This window comes from Tamandua tetradactyla, chromosome 10, assembly GCF_023851605.1.
Source record: "Tamandua tetradactyla isolate mTamTet1 chromosome 10, mTamTet1.pri, whole genome shotgun sequence".
Lineage (NCBI taxonomy): Eukaryota > Metazoa > Chordata > Mammalia > Pilosa > Myrmecophagidae > Tamandua > Tamandua tetradactyla.
This window is the reverse complement of record NC_135336.1, coordinates 108,952,230-108,977,291: the sequence shown is the minus strand read 5'-3', so window position 1 is coordinate 108,977,291 and position 25,062 is coordinate 108,952,230. Positions and strand designations below refer to the sequence as shown.

Sequence of the window (25,062 nt, the reverse complement as noted above, 5' to 3'; positions counted from 1 at the left end):
AAAATTTCAACTAATGTGTGAGAATAAAGCAAAAATGTTTATTTGGTACAAATCTATACTTTGACTAGTGCAGCTCCTAATACAACTTATGTAGATAGTTGACTGAACACCGTAAGTACATGGAACTTTGTATAGGACATGAGATTTTGTTGGTTTGTCCAGTGATGCCCTGATGAATGCCAGAGTGATTTGATCAGTGAGTGGAAAAGTATTTGCAAAGTCCCCTTCGGGGAATGGTGAGAACGGGGGAAAACTCAACTTTCCCAAGTTGAATTCCTGATATTCTCACAAGCAGTGTGGACAACCAAAGCTATAGGCTGAGCCCCCAGTCTTGGGGTTTGTTCATATGAAACTTAACCCCAGAGCAGATTGGTCAAGCCTACTTAAAATTAAGCCTAAGAGTCACTCCCAAGAGAACCTCTTTTGTTGCTCAGATGTGGCCTCTCTCTCCAGCCAACACAGAAAGCAGACTCACCACCCTACCCCTGTCTACATGGGACATGACTACCAGGGGTGTGGATCTTCCTGGCAGCGTGGGACAGAAATTCTAGAATGAGCTGAGATTCAGCATCAAGGGATTGAGAAAACCTTCTCGACCAAAAGGGGGAAGGGTGAAACGAGACAAAGTGTCAATGGCTGAGAGATTCCAAACAGAGTTGAGGGGTTATCTTGGAGGTTATTCTTATGCATTAAGTAGATATCACCTTGTTATCCAAGATGTAATGGAGAGGCTGGAGGGAACTGTCTGAAAATGTAGAGCTGTGTTCCAGTGGCCATGTTTCTTGATGATGACTGTATAATGATACAGCTTTCACAATGTGACTGTGTGATTGTGAAACCCTTGTGTCTGATGCTCCTTTTATCTACCTTGTCAACAGATGAGAGGAACATATGGAATAAAAATAAACAATAAGGGGAACAAATATTAAAATAGATTTAGTTTGAGATGCTAGTGATCAATGAAAGGGATCAATAAGGGCTATGGCATGTAAAATTTTTTTTTCTGTTTGTTATATTTTTCTGTTGTCTTTTTATTTCTTTTTCTGAATTGATGCTAATGTGCTGGGAAATGATCATGAGGATGAACATGCAACTATGTGATGATATTGTGAATTGCTAAGTGTATGTGCAGGGAACATTTGTGTTTCTTGTAATTTTTTTTAATTAAAAAATTTTTTAAAAAAGTGTAGTGAAAGAAACCATGAAAGCAATTTTAAATGACTTTCTATGGGAGAAGGAGTGAACAAGCAGGACTGCTCTGCGAAGTCCTCATTTTTAGACTGGACTCTGGAACCATGTATATATTTTACTTAATTACAGACAAAATTTTTAAAAAGCAATCTAAAAACTGAAAGTAAAATCAAGCAAATGAAACCAACACAACTGAGCCCAACTTGTGGTCCCACACAGAAACTCTTCAAGGTGATTTAAAATCACAGTCATTTGATGGCCCACCCCATGTAGGGCATGCCCTAAGGACAAAAAGAATTGCAACAGCCGGCTTGAAAGCTCATGCTTTAGCAGTACTGTGGACACAACTATTTGAGGCTACAGTAGCAGAGTGGCCTAAAGTAAACGAGTAATTCTGTGAGGGCTGTCAATAATCGCACTTTTCTAGCATGGGAGAGAGAAGGGCAAAGAGCAGAGTAAAAGTTCTGCAACCCTGAAACTGAACTGGAACTATCAGTATCAACTCATGACATATATAATCTTAAAAGCAAAAACCAGCTCTTTCTCCGCAGGCGGGCGGCGCTCCCGCCGCCATCCAGCCCTCCTCTCCCTCTTTCTCCGCGGGCAGGCGGCGCTCCCGCCGCCATCCAGCCCTCCTCTCCCAGAGCCACGACAGAGATGAGAAAGACAGCGTACCCCATCCTGTAACGGCTGACTGTCTGGGAGAACTAGCTCCGGTGAGATAGCCGAGGGGCATGGGCTTTCCCGGGCGGGACGGCAAGCGGCCGGAGTCCCTCCCTTCCTCCTTCCAGGCCAGCTGGCAGAATTGGGCAGGCGGTCCCCTCAAGCCACGGCGGTTGGCGCACCCACCATGCGAGGTCCCCCGGACCAACTGAGAGAATTGGATTGGAAAGCCCCAGACCGCGGAGAACGGTGACCAGGTGGGTCCCTCCCAAACACGTGACTCCCCGGTCCAGCTGGGAACGGTGAACTCTCCCGGGCTGCGGCGGCTGGCGCCCTACTGCCACACGTGGCGCCCCGGGCCAACTAGGAAATTTGGTCGGGCGCTCTCCAGGGCTGCGGCGGCCAGCGACCCTCCCCGCGTTTGGACCCCCGGGCCGGCCGGCAGTCTTCCAAGCCACTTCGGGTGGCGAACCTCCCCCACGGCGAGAGTTATCCAAAGTTAAAGGACCCACAGCACCTTTTACTGGTGGAACCCACAGACAAACGTGGGCCATGAGCGCCACCTACTGGGCAGGATAAGAAAAACAGAACCCAGAGATTTCACAGAAAAATCTTTCAACCTGTTGGGTCCAACACCCAGGGAAATCTGACTAAATGCCCAGACGCCAGCAGAAGATAACAGATCACGCTCAGAAAATTGAAAATATGGCCCAGTCAAAGGAACAAACCAATAGTTCAAATGAGATACAGGAGCTGAGACAACTAATGCTGAATATACGAACAGAAATGGAAAACCTCTTCAAAAACGAAATCGATAAATTGAGGGAGGACATGAAGAAGACATGGGCTGAACAAAAAGAAGAAATAGAAAAACTGAAAAAACAAATCACAGAGCTTATGGAAGTGAAGGATAAAGTAGAAAAGATGAAAACAATGGATACCTACTGTATTAGTTAGGGTTCTCTAGAGAAACAGAATCAACAGGAAACACTTGCAAATATAAAATTTATGAAAGTATCTCACGTGACCGTAGGAATGCAGAGTCCAAAATCCACAGGGCAGGCTGCGAAGCCGACGACTCCAATGGATGGCCTGGATGAACTCCACAGGAGAGGCTCACCAGCCAAAGCAGGAATGCAACCTGTCTCCTCTGAGTCCTCCTTAAAAGGCTTCCCATGATTGGATTTAGCATCACTAATTGCAGAAGACACTCCCCTTTGGCTGATTACAAATGGAATCAGCTGTGGATGTAGCTGACGTGATCATGACCTAATCCTATGAAATGTCCTCATTGCAACAGACAGGCCAGCACTTGCCCAATCAGATGAACAGGTACCACAATTTGGCCAAGTTGACACCTGTCCCTAACCATGACAGTCCACCCCTTGTCAACTTGGCACCTATATATATATATATATCACCTTAGACCATACTTAATTTCCAAATGAAAACAAATAAGCACACATTTTTTCTTTTACCTGACAATACTCAACTGTCCAGCATATAACTGGAAACACATTAAATCTCTCCAGAATAGGGTGCAAATCCTTGGGCAACATTCATTCTTAAACTTGATATCTTACAACTTAAATAGTATAACACAAACAAAACAGCATTAGAGTCCTCGTTTCTGTAACTGATCACGTGGTCGAAGTTCATATTTATCACTACCTTCTTCCACTACCCATTTCATGTTCCCTTTCCCCTCAGCAAGCACTTCAGCTGGCTGTGGTTCTTTGCCTGGTGGGGTGACCCAAACCTTCATTCCTGAAGTCTCAGAGCCATTAGTGGTCCTGCCTGGATTGTGTTGTTGCAGTTTCCCATTGATTTTAATCACAGGGCATGGTAGTACTAATAGACGCCCCAGGGGATCTCCTATATTCCAAGAAAACTCTTCTTTACCTCCATTATGTAGTTGCAGTCCTACTTCCTTCTGATAGTCAGGGTCAATTACCCCAGACAATAATGTAATCCCCTTCTTGGTGTGTTGATCCAGAGGCATAAGTAGCCCAAAGTGGCCAGGTGGCAATCTTAACTTCCAGTTCAGTGGTATCACTGTTGTTTCTCCTGGAGAAAGCACACCCTGTTTTGGAACTAAAACCTGTAGACCAGCAGAACTCAGGGTAGCAGGGACAGGAAGCAAAAATTTTCCTAGTGGATCACTAGGAGTAATAGTGAGTGGCACCACACCCATTTCCACCCCTTGGTTCCTGGACCCATGGATCCTGGCTATGGGAGAAACAGCACCATACAGCGGACGCTGATTCAGAGCATACACAGCTTCCTGGAGTACATTACCCCAGCCTTTCAAGTTTTTGCCACCTAGTTGGCACCGTAATTGAGTTTTCAAAAGGCCATTCCACCGTTCTATCAATCCAGCTGCTTCTGGATGATGGGGAACATGGTAAGACCAGAGAATTCCATGAGCATGTGCCCATTCCCGCACTTCATTTGCTGTGAAGTGTGTTCCTTGATCCGAAGCAATGCTATGTGGAATACCATGACGATGGATAAGGCATTCTGTAAGCCCATGGATAGTAGTTTTGGCAGAAGCATTGCATGCAGGGAAAGCAAACCCATATCCAGAGTATGTGTCTATTCCAGTTAGAACAAATCGCTGCCCCTTCCATGAAGGGAGTGGTCCAATGTAATCAACCTACGACCAGGTAGCTGGCTGGTCATCTCGGGGAATGGTGCCATATCGGGGGCTGAGTGTGGGTCTCTGCTGCTGGCAGATTGGGCACTCAGCAGTGGCTGTAGCCAGGTCAGCCTTGGTGAGTGGAAGCCCATGTTGCTGATCCCATACATAACCTCCATCCCTACCACCATGACCACTTTGTTCATGAGCCCATTGGGCAATAACAGGAGTTGCTGGGGAAAGAGGCTGACTGGTATCCATAGAACGGGTCATCTTATCCACTTGATTATTAAAATCTTCCTCTGCTGAAGTCACCCTCTGGTGTGCATTCACATGGGACACAAATATCTTCATGTTTTTAGCCCACTCAGAAAGGTCTATCCACATACTTCTTCTCCAGACCTCTTTGTCACCAATTTTCCAATTATGGTCTTTCCAAGTCCCTGACCATCCAGCCAAACCATTAGCAACAGCCCATGAGTCAGTATACAAACGCACCTCTGGCCAGTTCTCCTTCCAAGCAAAATGAACAACCAGGTGCACTGCTCGAAGTTCTGCCCACTGGGAGGATTTCCCCTCACCACTGTCCTTCAAGGACACCCCAGAAAGGGGTTGTAATGCTGCAGCTATCCACTTTCGGGTGGTACCTGCATATCGTGCTGAACCATCTGTAAACCAGGCCCGAGTTTTCTCTTCCTCAGTCAATTCACTGTAAGAAACACCCCAAGAGGCCACAGCTTTGGTCTGGGAAAGAGAAGGTAATGTGGCAGCAGGAGTGGAAACCATGGGCATTTGTGCCACTTCTTCATGTAACTTACTTGTGCCTTCAGGACCTGCTCTGGCTCTATCTCGTATATACCATTTCCACTTTACAACAGAGTGCTGCTGTGCACGTCCAACTTTATGGCTTGGTGGGTCAGACAACACCCAACTCATGATAGGCAACTCAGGTCTCATGGTAACTTGGTGGCCCATGGTTAAGCGTTCAGTCTCTACTAAGGCCCAGTAGCAGGCCAAAAGCTGTTTCTCAAAAGGAGAGTAGTTATCTGCAGCAGATGGTAAGGCTTTGCTCCAAAATCCTAAGGGTCTGCGTTGTGATTCTCCTATAAGGGCCTGCCAAAGGCTCCAGACAGCATCTCTATTTGCCACTGACACTTCCAGCACCATTGGATCTGCTGGATCATATGGCCCAAGTGGCAGAGCAGCTTGCACAGCAGCCTGGACCTGTCGCAGAGCCTCCTCTTGTTCAGGTCCCCACTCAAAATTAGCAGCTTTTCTGGTCACTCGATAAATGGGCCGGAGTAGCACACCCAAATGAGGAATATGTTGTCGCCAAAATCCAAAAAGGCCAACTAGGCGTTGTGCCTCTTTTTTGGATGTGGGAGGGGCCAGATGCAGCAATTTATCCTTCACCTTAGAAGGGATATCTCGACATGCCCCACACCACTGGACACCTAAAAATTTTACTGAGGTGGAAGGCCTCTGTATTTTTGTTGGATTTATCTCCCATCCTCTGACACGCAAATGCCTTACCAGTAAATCTAGAGTAGTTGCTACTTCTTGCTCACTAGGTCCAATCAACATGATATCATCAATATAATGGACCAGTGTGATGTCTTGTGGGAGGGAGAAACGATCAAGGTCTCTGCGAACAAGATTGTGACATAGGGCTGGAGAGTTGATATACCTCTGAGGTAGGACAGTGAAAGTATATTGCTGACCTTGCCAGCTGAAAGCAAACTGCTTCTGGTGGTCCTTACTAATAGCTATTGAGAAAAAAGCATTTGCCAGATCAATAGCTGCATACCACGTACCAGGGGATGTATTGATTTGCTCAAGCAATGATACCACATCTGAAACAGCAGCTGCAATTGGAGTTACCACCTGGTTGAGTTTACGATAATCCACTGTCATTCTCCAAGACCCATCTGTTTTCTGCACAGGCCAAACAGGAGAGTTGAAAGGGGATGTGGTGGGAATCACCACCCCTGCATCTTTCAAGTCCTTAAGAGTGGCAGTAATCTCTGCAATCCCTCCAGGAATACGGTATTCCTTTTGATTTACTATTTTGCTTGGTAGGGGCAGTTCTAGTGGCTTCCACTTGGCCTTTCCCACCATAATAGCCCTCACTGCACGAGTTAGAGAACCAACGTGGGGATTCTGCCAGTTGCTCAGTTTGTCTATGCCAATTATACATTCTGGAACTGGGGAAATAACAACAGGATGGGTCCGGGGGCCCACTGGACCCACTGTGAGATGGACCTGAGCTAAAACTCCATTGATCACCTGGCCTCCATAAGCCCCCACTCTGACTGGTGGTCCAGAGTGACGTTTTGGGTCCCCTGGAATTAATGTCACTTCTGAACCAGTGTCTAATAATCCCCGAAATATCTGATCATTTCCTTTTCCCCAATGCACAGTTACCCTGGTAAAAGGCCGTCGGTCTCCTTGGGGAAGACTTAGAGGAAGGTTAACAGTATAAATTTGTAGCAGTGTAACAGGTTTCTCCCCATAGGGACCTGGCCTCCCCTTCATTCAAGGGGCTCAGGGTCTGTAAACTGTTTCAAGTCTGGAAATTGGTTAAGGGGCCGTGACTTGTGTTTTTGTAATTCAGGTTAGACTTCTGTTCCCTTGACCTAGAACTCTTTTGTTTATACAGCTCCAAGAAGAATTTAGTAGACTGCCCTTCTATTGTATTTCTAGGCACCCCATGATTTACTAGCCAATGCCACAAATCTCTGCGTGTCATATAATTTTGATGCCTCCTTTGAGTTTGTTGTCTATTATAATACCCGCGTCTACCCTGTCTTTGGTGATTAAGTGCTGCCACCTGGCTTCTGCCAACTCGGGATCCTGTCATCCCCATTGTGTTTAAGGATTCCAGCTCAGTGACAGCAGTTCCTACAGTAATATCTGACCTACAGAGAAGTGCAACCACAGAGCTCTTGAGGGATGATGGTGCTAGTCTCACAAATTTATTTCTCACTGTTCTGGTAAAAGGTGCATCCTCTGGACATTCCTGGGGTGTAAGAGCAGGCTTTGCATGATAAATCCACTCCAACATCCCAATCTCTCTAAGCCTCTGGATCCCCTCATCTACATTATACCAGGGCAGTTCTGGCATTTCAACCTCAGGTAATGTTGGCCACCTTTTGATCCATGTTTCAACCAACCACCCAAACAAGCTGTTAACACCTTTTCTAACTGCTCTAGCTATAACATTGAATGCAGAATCTCTGCTTAGTGGGCCCATATCAATAAATTCAGCCTGATCCAGCCTTATATTCCTCCCACCATTATCCCACACTCTTAAAATCCATTGCCACACATATTCCCCTGATTTCTGTCTATATAAATTGGAAAACTCACACAGTTCTTTTGGAGTATAACGTACCTCCTCATGTGTGACACTTTGTACCTCACCTTTAGGGGCCTGTTGGGACTTTAGTCTAGTTACAGGTCTAGAAGAAATGAGGGGTCGTGGGGGTGGGTCATGAAAAGAATTAGAAATATCTTCCAAGCCATTTGCTTCAGGGCTTTCATTTGCAGTTTCATCTGGTGAAACAGGATTAATCACTCTAGGGCTAATCCCTTCAGGAGGAGGTTGGGTGACCAATTCCTCAAGGCAGGCTGGAGGTGGGGCGGCTATGTCCTCAGGGCAGACTATTACAGGGTTATCTAAAGAAGGCTCAGCATGGTCTAGGGTTTCAACCTCACCCCCAACATCATTATCAATCCATGTCACCATCCCATTTTTCAGGGTCCCACTCCTTTCCAATCAATGCCCTCATTTTAACAGCAGACACCATGCAAGACTGAGATTTCAGTTTACGTTGTAAAGTTGCTACTCTAACAATAAGATTCTGAGTCTGATTTTCAGAGGTCTCAAGTCTACGGCTACAGGAAATAAAATTTTCCTTCAGGATACTCATAGAAACCTCTACATCTTTCAGACGGCACTTAAGCTTCTTGTTTGAAGCCTTAAGCCCATCCCTTTCACCCTTTAATGTAGACAGTGTATCTAACAACAACCAACCAACATGTCTACAACTCTTATTTCTACAAAACTCTGTAAAGGTGTCAAAAACATTATCCCCCAGAGTCTGGCTTCGTACAAGCGAAGCATTAGGAGAATCGAATGATGATATTTTGACTATCTCCTTTGCCAACTCAGTCCATGGATTGGGAGTGTCATTCTGATTACGGGAATCAGAGTCCTTAGTGTCTCTGAGCCCAGTCAGAGTAGAAAACCATTCATAAAAACCCATTTTTAAGATTCTGTTCCTTAAGAACCACTCCCGGTACCAAGATGTATTAGTTAGGGTTCTCTACAGAAACAGAATCAACAGGGAACACTTGCAAATATAAAATTTATGAAAGTGTCTCACGTGACCGTAAGAATGCAGAGTCCAAAATCCACAGGGCAGGCTGCGAAGCCGACAACTCCAATGGATGGCCTGGATGAACTCCACAGGAGAGGCTCACCAGCCAAAGCAGGAATGCAACCTGTCTCCTCTGAGTCCTCCTTAAAAGGCTTCCCATGATTGGATTTAGCATCACTAATTGCAGAAGACACTCCCCTTTGGCTGATTACAAATGGAATCAGCTGTGGATGTAGCTGACGTGATCATGACCTAATCCTATGAAATGTCCTCATTGCAACAGACAGGCCAGCACTTGCCCAATCAGATGAACAGGTACCACAACTTGGCCAAGTTGACACCTGTCCCTAACCATGACACCTACAATGATAGATTTAAAGAGACAGAAGATAGAATTAGTGATTTGGAGGATAGAACATCTGAATTTCAAAAAGAAACAGAAACTATCGGGAAAAGAATGGAAAAATTTGAACAGGGTATCAGGGAAATCAAGGACAATATGAACTGCACAAATATATGTGTTGTGGGTGTCCCAGAAGGAGAAGAGAAGGGAAAAGGAGGAGAAAAAGTAATGGAAGAAATTATCACTGAAAATTTCGCAACTCTTATGAAAGACCTAAAATTACAAATCCAAGAAGTACAGCGCACCCCAAAGAGATTAGACCCAAATAGGCGTTCTCCAAGACACTTACTAGTTAGAATGTCAGAGGTCAAACAGAAAGAGAGGATCTTGAAAGCAGCAAGAGAAAAACAATCCATCACATACAAGGGAAACCCAATAAGACTATGTGTAGATTTCTCAGCAGAAACCATGGAAGCTAGAAGACAGTGGGATGATATATTTAAATTACTAAAAGACAAAATCTGCCAACCAAGACTCCTATATCCAGCAAAATTGTCCTTCACAAATGAGGGAGAAATTAAAACATTTTCAGACAAAAAATCACTGAGAGAATTTGTGACCAAGAGACCAGCTCTGCAAGAAATACTAAAGGGAGCACTAGAGTCAGAACCGAAAAGACAGAAGAGAGAGGTATGGAGAAGAGTGTGGAAAGAAGGAAAGCCAGATATGATATATATAACACAAAAGGCAAAATGGTAGAAGAAAATATTATCCAAACAGTAATAACACTAAATGTTAATGGACTGAATTCCCCAATCAAAAGGCATAGACTGGCAGAATGGATTAAAAAACAGGATCCTTCTGTATGCTGTCTACAGGAAACACATCTTAGACCCAAAGATAAACATAGGTTGAAAGTGAAAGGTTGGGAAAAGATATTTCATGCAAATAACAACCAGAAAAGAGCAGGAGTGGCTATACTAATATCCAACAAATTAGACTTCAAATGTAAAACAGTTAAAAGAGACAAAGAAGGAGACTATATACTAATAAAAGGAACAATTAAACAAGAAGACATAACAATCATAAATATTTATGCACCGAACCAGAATGCCCCAAAATACGTGAGGAATACACTGCAAACACTGAAAAGGGAAATAGACACATATACCATAATAGTTGGAGACTTCAATTCACCACTCTCATCAATGGACAGAACATCTAGACAGAGGATCAATAAAGAAATAGAGAATCTGAATATTACTATAAATGGGCTAGACTTAACAGACATTTATAGGACATTACATCCCACAACAGCAGGATAAACCTTTTTCTCAAGTGCTCATGGATCATTCTCAAAGATAGACCATATGCTCGGTCACAAAGCAAGTCTTAACAAATTTAAAAAGATTGAAATCATACACAACACTTTCTCGGATCATAAAGGAATGAAGTTGGAAATCAATAATAGGCGGTGTGCCAGAAAATTCACAAATACGTGGAGGCTCAACAACACACTCTTAAACAACGAGTGGGTCAAAGAAGAAATTGCAAGAGAAATTAGTAAATACCTAGAGGCGAATGAAAATGAAAACACAACATATCAAAACTTATGGGACGCAGCAAAGGCATGCTAAGAGGGAAATGTATTGCCCTAAATGCCTACATCAGAAAAGAAGAAAAGGCAAAAATGCAGGAATTAACTGTTCACTTGGAAGAACTGGAGAAAGAACAGCAAATTAATTCCAAAGCAAGCAAAGGAAAGAAATAACAAAGATTAGAGCAGAAATAAATGAAATTGAAAACATGAAAATAATAGAGAAAATCAATAAGACCAGAAGTTGGTTCTATGAGAAAATCAGTAAGATTGATGGGCCCTTAGCAAGATTGACAAAAAGAATAAGAGAGAGGATGCAAATCAATAAGATCAGAAATGGAAGAGGAGACATAACTACTGACCTCACAGAAATAAAGGAGGTAATAACAGGATACTATGAACAACTTTACACTAATAAATACAACAGTTTAGATGAAATGGACGGGTTCCTGGAAAGACATGAACAACCAACTTTGACTCAAGAAGACACAGATGACCTCAACAAACCAATCACAAGTAAAGAAATTGAATTAGTCATTCAAAAGCTTCCTAAAAAGAAAAGTCCAGGACCAGACGGCTTCACATGTGAATTCTATCAAAGATTCCAGAAAGAATTAGTACCAACTCTCCTCAAACTCTTCAAAAAAATTGAAGTGGAGGGAAACTACCTAATTCATTCTATGAAGCCAACATCACCCTCATACCAAAACCAGGCAAAGATATTACAAAAAAAGAAAACTACAGAGCAATCTCCCTAATGAATATAGATGCAAAAATCCTCAACAAAATTCTAGTAACTCGAATCCAGCAACTATTTAAAGGAATTATACATCATGAGCAAGTAGGATTCATCCCAGGTATGCAAGGATGGTTCAACATAAGAAAATCAATTAATACAATACACCATATCAACAAATCAAAGCAGAAAAATCACATGATCATCTCAATTGATGCAGAGAAGGCATTTGACAAGATTCAACATCCTTTCCTGTTGAAAACACTTCAAAAGATAGGAATACAAGGGAACTTCCTTAAAATGATAGAGGGAATATATGAAAAGCCCACAGCTAATCTCATCCTCAACGGGGAAAAACTGAAAACTTTCCCCCTAAGATCAGGAACAAGACAAGGATGTCCACTATCACCACTATTATTCAACATTGTGTTGGAGGTTCTAGCCAGAGCAATTAGACAAGAAAAAGAAATACAAGGCATCAAAATTGGAAAGGAAGAAGTAAAACTATCACTGTTTGCAGACGATATGATACTATACGTTGAAAACCCAGAAAAATCCACAACAAAACTACTAGAGCTAATAAATAAGTACAGCAAAGTAGCAGGTTACAAGATCAACATTCAAAAATCTGTAGCATTTCTATACACTAGCAATGAACAAGCGGAGGGGGAATCAAAAAACGAATTCCATTTACAATTGCAACTAAAAGAATAAAGTACTTAGGAATAAATTTAACTAAAGAGACAAAAGACCTATACAAAGAAAACTACAAAAAACTATTCAAAGAAATCACAGAAGACCTAAATAGATGGAAGGGCGTACCGTGTTCATGGATTTGAAGACTAAATATAGTTAAGATGTGAATCCTACCTAAATTGATTTACAGATTCAATGCAATACCAATCAAAATCCCAACAACTTATTTTCAGAAATAGAAAAACCAATAAGCAAATTTATCTGGAAGGGCAGGGTGCCCCGAATTGCTAAAAGTATCTTGAGGAAAAAAAACGAAGCTGGAGGCCTCATGCTGCCGGACTTTAAGGCATATTATGAAGGCACAGTGGTCAAAACAGCATGGTATTGGCATAAAGATAGATATATCGACCAATGGAATCGAATAGAGTGCTCAGATATAGACCCACTCATCTATGGACATTTGATCTTTGATAAGGTAGTCAAGCCAATTCACCTGGGACAGAACAGTCTCTTCAATAAATAGTTCCTAGAGAACTGGATATCCATATGCAAAAGAATGAAAGAGGACCCGTATCTCACACCCTATACAAAAGTTAACTCTAAATGGATCAAAGATCTAAACATTAGGTCTGAGACCATAAAACAGTTAGAGGAAAATGTAGGGAGATATCTCATGAAACTTACAATTGGAGGCGGTTTTACAGACCTTAAACCTAAAGCAAGAGCACTGAAGAAAGAAATAAATAAATGGGAGCTCCTCAAAATTAAACACTTCTGTGCATCAAAGAACTTCATCAAGAAAGTAGAAAGACAGCCTACACAATGGGAGACAATATTTGGAAACGACATATCAGATAAAGGTCTAGTATCCAGAATTTATAAAGAGATTGTTCAACTCAACAACAAAAAGACAGCCAACCCAATTACAAAATGGGAAAAAGACTTGAACAGACACGTCTCAGAAGAGGAAATACAAATGGCCAAAAGGCACATGAAGAGATGCTCAATGTCCCTGGCCATTAGAGAAATGCAAATCAAAACCACAATGAGATATCATCTCACACCCACCAGAATGGCCATTATCAACAAAACAGAAAATGACAAGTGCTGGAGAGGATGCGGAGAAAGAGGCACACTTATCCACTGTTGGTGGGAATGTCAAATGGTGCAACCACTGTGGAAGGCAGTTTGGCAGTTCCTCAAAAAACTGAATATAGAATTGCCATACGACCCAGCAATACCATTGCTAGGTATCTACTCAAAGGACTTAAGGGCAAAGACACTAACGGACATTTGCACACCAATGTTTATAGCAGCATTATTTACAATTGCAAAGAGATGGAAAAAGCCAAAATGTCCATCAACAGACAAGTGGCTAAACAAACTGTAGTATATACATACGATGGAATATTATGCAGCTTTAAGACAGAATAAACTCATGAAGCATGTAATAACATGGATGGACCTAGAGAACATTATGCTGAGTGAGACTAGCCAAAAACTAAAGGACAAATACTGTATGGTCCCACCGATGTGAACTGACATTAGAGAATAAACTTGGAATATGTCATTGGTAACAGAGACCAACAGGACTTAGAAACAGGGTAAGATAATGGGCAATTCGAGCTGAAGGGATATAGACTGTGCAACAGGACTAGATACAAAAACTCAAAAATGGACAGCACAATACTACCTAATTGTAATGTAATTATGTTAAAATACTGAATGAAGCTGCAGCTGAGGTATAGTTTTTTTTAGTTTTTTATATATATTTTTTATATTTTGTATTTTTATTTTTTTCTCTATATTATCATTTTATTTCTTTTCCTGTTGTCTTGCTATTTCTTTTTCTAAATCGATGCAAATGTACTAAGAAATGATGATCATACATCTATGTGATGATATTAAGAATTACTGATTGCATATATAGAATGGAATGATTTCTAAATGTTGTGTTATTTAATTTTTTTTTTAATTAAAAAAAAAAATAACTAATGGAATTTGCCCTACTGTGTTTTGGACCCCTTTTTTCCTTCTAATTTCTCTCTTTTAGAATGGGAATGTCCCACCATTGTGTTTTAGAAGCAGGTAAATTGCTTTCTGGGTTTATAGGTTCACAGGTAGAGAAGAATTCTACTCTAGAATAGATGGAACTCCAAGTCTTATGCACAACTGATTTAGATGAGATTTTGGACTAAGGAGTCAATGCTGGAACGGATAAGATTTGGGGGATGGAACAGTCTCACCACCCTACCCCTCTCTGTGTGGGATATGACTCTCAGGGGTGTGGGACCTTCCTGGCAATGTGGGACAGAAATCCTGGAATCAGCTAAGACTCAGCATCAAGGGACTGAGAAAAACCCTAGAATGAGCTGAGAATTAACATCAAGGGATTGAGAGAATCATCTCGACCAAAGGGGGAGGAGTGAAATGAGACTAAGTGTCAATGGCTGAGAGATTCCAAACCGAGTCGCGAGGTTATCCTGGAGGTTATTCTTATGCATTAAGTAGATATCACCTTGTTATCCAAGATGCAATGGAGAGGCTGGAGGGAACAGCCTGAAAATGTAGAGCTGTGTTCCAGTAGCCATGTTTCTTGATGATGATTGAACAATGATAGAGCTTTTACAATCAGGAAAAAAAAAAAAAAGATTTGGGGGATATTGGAATGGCCTAAATAAATTTTCATATGGGAAGGACATGAATTTGGGAGGGACAGAGGGCAGATTTTTTTTTTTGACCACAAGTATTTCAATCTACTCAACCTATTTTAACCTTTGTTCTGCCTATTTTTGTTTATTTCTTATCCATATTTTTTACTCATCTGTCTATACCATAGATAACAGGAGCATCAGCCACAAGTTTTTCACAGTCACACAGTCACAAGAGAAAGCCCTATCATTATACAATCATCTTCAAGACACATGGCTACTGGAACACAGCTCTGAAGTTTCAGGTACTTTGCTCTAGCTTTTCTAATAAAACATAAACTAAAAAGGGGATTCCTATATAATGAGTAAGAATAAATTCTCCAAGTTCACTCATTAATGTTAGTTCTTATCAGTGAGACCATGTAGTATTTGCCCTTTTGCTTCTCTAATTTTACTCAGCATAATGTCCTCAAGGTCCACCCATGTTGTTACATGTTTCATGACTTCATTCTGTCTTACAGCTGCGTAACATTCCATTGTATGTATAAACCACAGCTTGTTTAGCCAGTCATTTGTTGATGGACATTTGAGCTGTTTCCCTCTCTTAGCAACTGTAAATAATGCTGCTATAAACACTGGTGTGCAAATGTCCATTTGTGTCCTTGCCCTCATGTCCTCTGAAATGATATCTAGCAATGGTATTGCTGGACCGTATGTCAATTCTATACTTAGCTTCCTAAGGAACCGCCAAACTGCCTTTCATAGTGGTTGTACCATTTTACATTCCCACCAACAGTGGGTAAGTGTGCAGAGGGTAGATTTTTCAGGGTTAAATTGTGTCTCCCAAAAGGATACGATACGTTGAAGACCTAACCCCTAGTACTTGAGAATGTGACTTATTTGGAAATAGGATCTTTGAAGATAGAATTTGAGGTCCTACCTGATTAGGGGAGACTCTAATCATACAAGGCATACCCTTATAAGAAAAGGGAAGTTTGGACAAGGGTCACACAGATACAGGAGAGAAGGCCATGTGAAGTTGGAGGCAGAGCCTGAAGTACTGCAATTTCAGGCCAAGAAGTACTGGCAACCTGGAAGAGGCAAGGAAGGGTCTCCCTCTGGGTTCCAAACGGAGCGTGGCCCTGCAAGCACCTTGATTTGAACTTGGTAGCTTCCACAGCTGTGAGACAGTACATTTCTGTTGCTCAGAGCCACTAAAGAGTGTTGTATTTTTTTTGGCAACCACAGGAAGCTAAAACAATGAAACACTAACACTTAGAAAGCATTATATAGTTACAAAGCACCATTCCCACAGTCCTTATGAAACATGCACTTATTGTCAATCGTGTAAAAGCTGGGCTAGGGTGGAGCAGTGATCCTTTCAACTAATAGTTAAAGGCTCTCAGTAAGTCAGACCCAACCATCCTACAGGGAACAGCCCCTCTGCAGGGGACAATGAGGCGATGACTGCTGAAAAAAACAAGCTGGAGAGATGGGTGGAGGATGGGAGGTGGGTGGGTCTCTGCACTTGGGAGCAATGGAATGGAACGAGGGTGCCAGACACACTTGAAAAACAATCCAGAGAAAGGGTCATTTGAGCCTTGCAATGCCAGAATGAGAGCTGTTGGAGGGCTGGGGCACGTCCGCCTCCCCGGAGCTCACCTGCAGCACGCGACTCATCCACTGGAAGCTGTCCTCCTCTGAGGCGTCGGGCCGCTGCTCGGCCACGAGGACAATGCGGTCATCGCGGAGAACTGTCACAGAGAACACTGCTATCCTGAGGCAGAGAATAATGACAAAAATGACTGTAAGGAAAAAGGAAACAAACAAGATACATGCTTATTTTCACTTAAAATGGAAAAGAGTTGGGCTTAATAATATTTGAAAATACAAAGACAAAATATGGGCTCCTTATTAAGAATTTATAAAGTAAGCAGTCATTTTCATCTCTACTGTGGCTGAAGTAGGTTTCACATCACCAGTGAGGGTGACCATGCAATACAAATCAACCAGCACACGTTTTTAAAAGAAAATTTTGCTCAATTGTAATAATAAACATGATAAATATCTTTGGGCATCAGTCTTTGTCTAGAAGTTCGAGTAATTATATTTCGTAATCCAACTGATTACATCTCTGTCTTCACCTAACAAGTTAGTCTGTTCGTGCTTGCTGTGGTCTACTGGCCTATTTGTTTCTGTATTACTTTAAGGACTTTAATGTGCCCTATTCTTACCTGCACTGCTGTTTTCTCCTTCTAGACCTCAAGTGGTTATCTCCAGCTTTTCCCTGATAAGACATGACCTCCCCACCAAGCCCTTTAGCTATTGTGGACTGCTTGATTCTGTCATTATGTTCAGGCCCCCTCTGCATCTCCCCTTGGGCTGGTACATGCATTCTTTGACACAACAAACTCTTTTATACAACAAACTTCACCAAGTATTTACTTTTCCTTACTTTCATATATTTTGAATGCCTGCTTGAATTTCTCTTAGTCCCTTGTCCAAAAGGGTTTTCAATATGGGTTTTTTTGTGTGTCAAAACTTCTGAAACTTGTATGCTCAAGAGTATTTTTATTACAACTGCACATTTTAGTGACAATTTAGATTGATATAAAATTTCTAGGCCCAAGGTTCCTTTTGAAAATTAAAAAATGTTACTCAGCTGCTATCTTCCTGCATCAGCCCCACACTGCTGGGAAGTCTGAGGTGCACAGCATGGCGTGCGGCTGCCTGTGCTTCCTGGGAACACCATTAAACTCAACTCGCCACTGGCCGGCGGGAATGGCCTGGGAGCATCACACTCCTGGTCTCCTCAGACCTCCTCTCCTCTCCACGCACCTCCCTCTCTGCGGAGCCTGCTCTCGGAGGGCCAGTCCTGCCTCAGTCCTTCCTTGCCCTGCCCTGCTGGACTTCAACTTTCTTTCCGCTTTCTATTTCCTTGCTTCTGGAGTAGTTCCTTGATCTGCCTGGGGTATCAGCCAGGGGAAAAGGGAGCCGCCCCAACCCTCTCCAGACACACGGCCTTCACACACCCCTACTCTACTGGCTTCCTCTATCTATATTTTTCTCAGAACTGACCATGCGGGAAGGGCCAGCAGCCCAGGCTAATTCTGTCAGAATTCCCAACTGACTTCCTTAAGAACTAAGCAAAGACAAGGCTGGGGCTGTTTCACAGGCACCTTGGTTTGCGTTAACAAAAAGGCACCCCCTTGGGAAGAGTTAGTTTTAAAAAGGCAGCCCTGCAAAGTCAACTGCTCAGGAGAAGGCGAAGGGCCCGTTTCCTCCAGACAGCTTGGCAGGCAGGTGGCCTAGTCCCAGAGGCAAGGAATTTACTCAAGGGAACTGAGGGTCTCTAAGGTACTTGATAAAGAAAACCAAGGGAAGGTAGACTGACTTTTATCCCCAGTTACAGCGTATGGTGCTGTATCTCAGGAAACCTTAGTTAATCTTTAGAGACTTCACAGAGAAAATGGTAGTAGGCTACTGTTGTAATTTGCATTTCCAAGGTTATCAGGAAGCTGAACCAGTGTTACTTATCACCAGTCCCACTTCCCTCTGGTTGGTTTGCCCCGTCTCTTAGCCCAGTCATAGCTGAGTCTTATTTCCTTACGGATCAGGTGAACTCTGGAAGGTGAGGATGGTGTGCCTGCCAACCGCACCGCAAACAGACTTCTTTTCTTAGGACTTTTTTCTGATACACAGACATTTTTAGGTCTTGCCTATCCAAATTTCCTGGGCTTCCTCCCAGTACAAACAGCTGTCCCCCAGCTCAGCAGAGAAGGGCTCTACGACCCACGGCACCGGGACGCCCAGCGCATCACCTGCCTCTGTAGACAAACTTCATGGGCTCCACAGCCAGGGCGGTGGCCACCACGTCGTCGGCGCTGTGTCTGCGCGCGCCAACCACCATCAGCCCGTCCAGCTTGCCCACGACGAAGACCAGGTTGTCCTATAGGCAAGGACGTCTGTCAGCGCTCTACTCGCATAGGCTGGGGCTGTGCAGGGCCGCCAGGGGCCAGGCCCGGGCAGGAAGGGGCTGACAACATGTGAGAAGTCATGAAGTCACAGCAGAGCGGCCGCGGGCCCCCATAGGCCAGGGCGAGGTGCACACTGCCACGAGGGGTGCCAGGGGCCACAGAAGAAAGGCCCCTGCACACAGGTGGGGCCAGCAGGCAGGTGGAGGGGCTCAGGGGAACTTAGCGTGACAAAGGCCCAGGGTATGGGTGCTGGCGAGAGGCAATTAAATTGGGGGTGACCTTTGTAAAGGACTTTGAATCCTAGCCAGGGGTAAGGGCAGGTTTCCCAAACTTGGCACTAGTGACCTTCTGGCCAACAATCCCCTTTTGGGGGGCCATTCGGTGCATCCTTGCCTCTAGATACACACCCAACGTCTAGAGCAACCCCCCACGTATGACAATCAAAGTGTCTCCAGGCACTGCCAGAGAACCACTGGCTAAGGCTTTATAAACACTTAAGTGTGAACTTGGAAAGCCTGAGCTCCCTGTCAGGCCTACCTTGAGAGGATTGTGTTCCCAGGTGCCCATTCATTACCTATGTGCAGGTAATATAGGTCGACCCCATTCACAGGTGAGGTGCTGGGGCAGGGAGAGGAAAGCAGGAGGCCACTCAGGGGCTGGGGGCAGGGGCAAGAACCTGCCTGGTGAGACAGCTTTGTCCCTGCCAGGCTGTGGGGTCTCACGTGAAACCCTGCCTTCCCCAGCTGCCGTGGCTGGCATCGAGGAAATGTACTTACAGGCCCAATGAAGCCCAGCAGTCCCGTCCTGGTGAAAGGCCTGTCAGAGACGGGTGCTCCCCCTGCAGTGACTGGGACAGTCTACACAGGGCAGAGTGGACAGTCAGGCTGTGCCCTGTAGCACCCACCTGGGCCCCCCACCCCCCACCAAGACAGAGGAACACGTGCATCTATGCAGCCAAGGGTAGGGGGGGCCTCAGACCTGGGGGTCAACTCGGTGTTTGCGTGGAGGGTGCAGGCTGCCCAGGCCCTGGGGTCTCTGCCGGCTGGTGTGAGACCCTGTTCTAAGCCCCCACATGGCCCTGCTTTCTGTGGCTGGCTGCTTCCCCTACCAGAGAAGCCTCTTGAGGGCCCCTGTATCATGAGTGCCTGATCAGGGACCCGGCCTATAGGAAGTGGGAGCTCAGGAGGTTTCACTGAAAACTGTTGCCACAAAAACGCAACTGTCCTCAGCCACAAGCCAACCTAGAGTCCCTTCTTTTTGTTCCAAGTCTCCGCTGGTACTCCCGGGCCCTGCTCAGGGCATGCTCACGTGCTGCTACGCCCATCAGACAAGTGCATATGGCCTCCCAGCTCTGAGGCACCTCCAGAGCAGCCCTGGCCTCCCAGACTGACAGAGCAAACCTGTGCTGCCGGCTGCGTGTCTCCCTGGGAGCCCTCTACGTGCACCCAGGGCAGGGCCCATATGGCTGCACACGTTTGGGAGAGTAATTTTAAGCCAAGGTTAGAAAAGGGCACAAACCTCAAATATATTTTTCGTAATCCCAAGCAGTCCATAGTAGGCTGTGCCAGTGGCGCTGGAACTGACACATATTTCTCCAACTTCATCAGTTTTACAAAGGTAGGGGGTACCTTCTACCTTTACAACACACACATTAGCTAAAAAAAAAGGAAAATCACCTCAAAATCATAAACAAAAGACACATGTAAATGGATCATTCACAAAGATTTACTTGTTGCTACATTTACAGTTAAGGAAATGAAACAACTTCTAAGCAGCTCCTTCTTTTACGAAGGAGTTTTAGGACATGCCTAACACACGCCGCTGAGGCCCACGCTTTATGCTGCACTGTAATATTCACAGAACCTGTGTGAAGTGATGACAAGTACAGCACCACTCATGTAACAGTCCAAGACTGACAGATAATATTTACTCTCAAGCATAGGTACTCTAGGGCTACTATTCTTGCACAACCTCTACTCCACATGTGCTGCTGGTGAAACATGGCACATCCCAACTGCCATCAGATATGTCCATCTTTGAGGCCAGCTCCTGCTCCGGAGCCTAATGCAGCCCCACCAACACCCTCCAAGTTCCAAAAGATGTCTCCCCACCAATGCCATCACCTCCTCTAAGAACACAACATAACCCACCCCCAATGCCAAGGCCTTCTTCAGGGTCTGAGACAGCTCCCTCCCCAATGCCAAGGTCGAAGAACATGGTAACCCCTTCCCCCAGCATGGACTCTGAAGCCTAATGGAAGCCCCCCTTTCACCTCTGTTCTGTGGCCTCCTCCAGCTCATCACTAATCTGAAAACCTCACAGATATCTTATACCTAGGAAACTATGAGGCATTACCATATATTTTAATCAAATGTTTTGGGTTAACGTTCCTTTCAGAATAAAGAGATGGTGATGACGGATTGTCATAGATATTTTTATTTCTCACTTTCTACTCTCTACACCCAGATATCCCCATTTCTCATGCCCCAGCACCCTGCACCTTCCAGAAACCTGAGAGGCTAATTTCCTTCCATATGCTTTGACAAGCAAGGAGAAGAGAATGGAGGGCCTTCAGACATTTCTGTTTGCTAACAGTCCACATAAAAGACCCATGAAAGAACAACTAAAAGACAACGTGCAATTGTCTGGGCACTTCCTCATCCAGCCAGGCAACGGTGTGCATGGGCTTATAATGATGACAGACATCCCTGACCCGAAATCTCACAAGGGCACAAAATGTCACAAACTCCCTCCTAGCGTGGTGAGTGCATCCACCATGGGGGCTGCCAGAGGAGGTGATGCAGGCAAGATGGTGACAAGGCTTCCCTGTTGAGGCTGGCGCTGCTGACTGGAGGCACTGCCTGGAGGGCGGGCTACAGCCAACACAGCCACGTTTCACAATGAAGGAAAAGCACAACACCACACACGTGCTTTTACTCCAAACAGTCGCCCCAACACAATTTTTCACCAGTCTTAAAAAGAGTTAATGTATTGTCTTCATAGCAAACACAATTGAGTAAGACCACCAACCTCTGCCATTTTTAAAAATGTTTCATCCTATAGTTCAAATATACTACAAAGACTGATGATCTTTGGTAGAATTATAAAGAAAAAACAGAAAATTTGTATTACTAAAAAAGTAGACCTAGCAATAAAAACTTAAACATTTCCAGTCTTGTTCAAAGAGGCCCAAATTCTGTGTGGATGCTTGGGGCTCAGACACTGTGGGCCCAGAGCTCCCGGGCAGGGGCCAGTAGGGCACCCAGCACCACTGGTGGTGCCACTCTGGACCTCGTGGCCTGGCTCCAGGTGGCTTGGTCTCTGCCCAGTGAGATCGCCTACTGGAGACAGAGCTGCAAAATGGGGGCCTCGGACACCTGGGTCCATGCACCCTCCCTACAGCACAGTAGTTCTGGGAATGGGGCGACTGCGCTGAGAGACAGGGGTCCTCCACTAGAATCACCAAATGGGTGAGAAGGCTGTCGTGGGGAGCTGGGGAGCCAGGACAGCAGAGGCGTAAGGGCAAAGAAGGCGGCCTCAGGTCAGCACAGAGAACGCTGAGTGCCTCTCCACCTGAATCTGGTGTTAACCAAAACTAAACTTTTTGGAGCCCACAGGAAATTCTGGGAATCCCTTACTATTGGGCTCCTTACCCAACAAATATCTGTCGTAACTTCACTAAAGTTACGTGTGAAGCACCATCCTCGCCCTCAGAGGCACCATGGCTTGGCTCCCAAAGGGCGCCACTTTCCTGCCTGCACAGGACAAGAGGGTGGTGCCTGCCGCAGGATTAAGGTCAGGTCCACAGGTCAGACATGCCCGGGTTTCAGCTCAGCTTCAAACTCAAAGCACGGGGAGGTGGAAGACAGAAATCTTTCATCGGTCTGCTTCAAGGGCGCCTTGGCGTGAGGCTGCAGAGCTCTCAGGAGTTAGCCTTACCTCCAGGTACCACCTGACCAACGTCTTGAACAGTGAGAACTGACAATTTTTCTTCAGTATCAACTCTGATCACACCGTGACTTAGGCCGTTCATTGATAAGACCGCTTTTCTTGGCGGAGGTCCTCCCAGATCAGGTGGCCTACAAGGGGGGACAGTTACCAGATAATGCGGAAGACAATATGCATATCTGCTTCGAAGCAAGACTGATGGCGAGTCCTGCCCACAGGATGACTGTATTGAGCTCACCTGCAGGACATATACAGAGCTCAACCTGCAGGACAACTGTTAACTGAGCTAGCCCCGCCTGCAGGACGACTATATACTGAGCCTGCCTGCAGGATGACTGTGTACCGAGCCTGCCTCACCCACAGGATGAGTGCATACTGAGCTCGCCCCAGTTACAGGACAACTGTGTGCTGAGCTCAACCTGCAGGACAACTGTGTACTGAGCTCACCCTGCCTGCAGGATGACTGTGTACTGAGCCTGCCTCACCCACAGGATGACTGTGTACCGAGCTCGCCCCAGTTACAGGACGACTATGTGCTGAGCTCGCCCTGCCTGCAGGATGACTGTGTACTGAGCTTGCCCTGCCTGCAGGATGACTGTGCACCAAGCTCGCCCCAGTTACAGGACGACTGTGTGCTGAGCTCAACCTGCCTGTAGGATGGCTGTGTACCGAACCTGCCCTGCCTGCAGGATGACTGTGTACGGAGCCTGTGCCACCCATGGAACAACTGTGCACCGAGTCTACCCTGCCTGCAGGATGACTATGTACCAAGCCTGCTCCACCCATGGGATGACTGTACCAAGGTCACTATCCTCCACTGCACACCGCACTCTTGCTCCCACATGCTGCATCTGAAGATGGCTGCGACAACATTTCCATTCCATATGCTCTTCCTGCAATGGGGCGCTGATGCTCCTCCACTGAGAGGTGGGGTCTGTGTTCCTTCCCTTCTGAGGCTAGGTCATAACAGGTAACGTGACTTAGGGTATGTGGCTGGAGAATTGGCCTGCCAGATAAGCAGTAATATGGCACAGGAGCTGCTTTGCAGCAAGGAAGCACAAACCAGTCCACTCTGGGAGATCAGAGGGAGAAGCCCTTAGACTAAGCAAATGGAGAAAAATATCTAGCCAGCCCCCGCTGTCTCAGCTCCAGGAATGATCTCAGAGTAAGCCCGAACCACCCAGCAGAAACCTTCAGAAATCCCTAATCCCAAGAAAGCATGAGGGAGTAAATGCATGTGGCACTGGAAGCTACTATGCTTGGGAAGGGTCACTTATGCGGCAACAGTAAGGGGACGCTTACTGTCACACCAAACAGATCACCACAGAACAGAAGAATGAAGAATAATTTATGGTTTGTGAAGGATGAAGGTGTTATTTTAATTCTAAGATAGTGTCACACATGCACACAAGCATGCACTGTTTATGCATATGAACACCCCACAAGACTACATCTGAGACCAATGTTCAGGTTGTACTGAGGACAGAACACTAACCCAGAAGCCACAGCAACAGCAAATACACTAACTTCCTCCCACACCGAACGGTCCCAGTTAGGAGAGCAAGGGCACTCAGTGGGCAGAGCCAGGAATGGTGAGCAGTGGGGGAGCCAGTTCTGGGGACCACACACTGCCTGTGAGCCTGATGGTGCCAGGCTCAAGACAGCCTCTAAGGTTGCCCTGCATGGCCCTTCAGGCCGAAAAGATTCGCACAAAGCGGCCCCATCCGTGAGAGCAGCCGCAGCCAGCATGCCTCTCCCGCACAGAGACTGATGGGTAAGCAGGGCCTGGGGCCACTGAACCTCCAGGTAAGGAACTGTTTCTAGGTCACAGCACTTGCCATGGCCAAGGACAGAGGTGGCCATGCCTTCCTGACCTGGGGAAACAAGCTGACACCCTGTGGACCACAAGGGCATGACGCAGGACATGGGGCCGGGATGGTGGTGGCAGAGAACAGACCGTAAGACACCCATCTGTGTCTAGGACAAAAGCAGGCCACCTTTCCTCACTACATCCCACCCACGTGGTGCCCTAGAGCCTTGTGAAGTCGGGTGCTGGACTGGGGTGGGGCAAGAATCCGCGTTGCCTCTGTTCCCTGTACCAGTTGAGGAGCTGAGCCTCTGCGACAGGGATGAGGGACTCAGGAATGTGTTGGCACAGAGCAAGTGCTTTACAGAAGTGTGAGAAAATGCTAAAGCAAACAAATAAGAGTGCTTCATGATTTCTAGTGTTTGTAAAGACA

The 25,062-nt window shown here is 45.3% G+C and overlaps 1 protein-coding gene across 12 annotated transcripts in view; it reads right to left on the bottom strand.

Annotated features, from left to right (window-relative positions):
• DIP2A (disco interacting protein 2 homolog A) overlaps positions 1 to 25,062 on the bottom strand; it is a 189,644-nt gene that overhangs the window by 50,623 nt on the left and 113,959 nt on the right. For 11 of the 12 annotated variants that reach the window (XR_013158765.1, XR_013158766.1, XR_013158767.1 and 8 more), the window contains 5 exons: positions 22,814 to 22,953; positions 20,393 to 20,529; positions 19,651 to 19,731; positions 18,719 to 18,846; positions 16,560 to 16,674 (listed from right to left, as the gene is read on the bottom strand). Coding sequence is in view for 9 of the 12 variants with exons in the window: in XM_077119265.1 (XP_076975380.1) it covers positions 16,560 to 16,674; positions 18,719 to 18,846; positions 19,651 to 19,731; positions 20,393 to 20,529; positions 22,814 to 22,953 (601 nt within the window). In the remaining 3 variants the exon portion in view is untranslated. Of the gene's footprint in view, positions 1 to 16,559; positions 16,675 to 18,714; positions 18,847 to 19,650; positions 19,732 to 20,392; positions 20,530 to 22,813; positions 22,954 to 25,062 lie in introns of those variants that run through there. The other variant, XM_077119273.1, reaches the window with a different exon arrangement.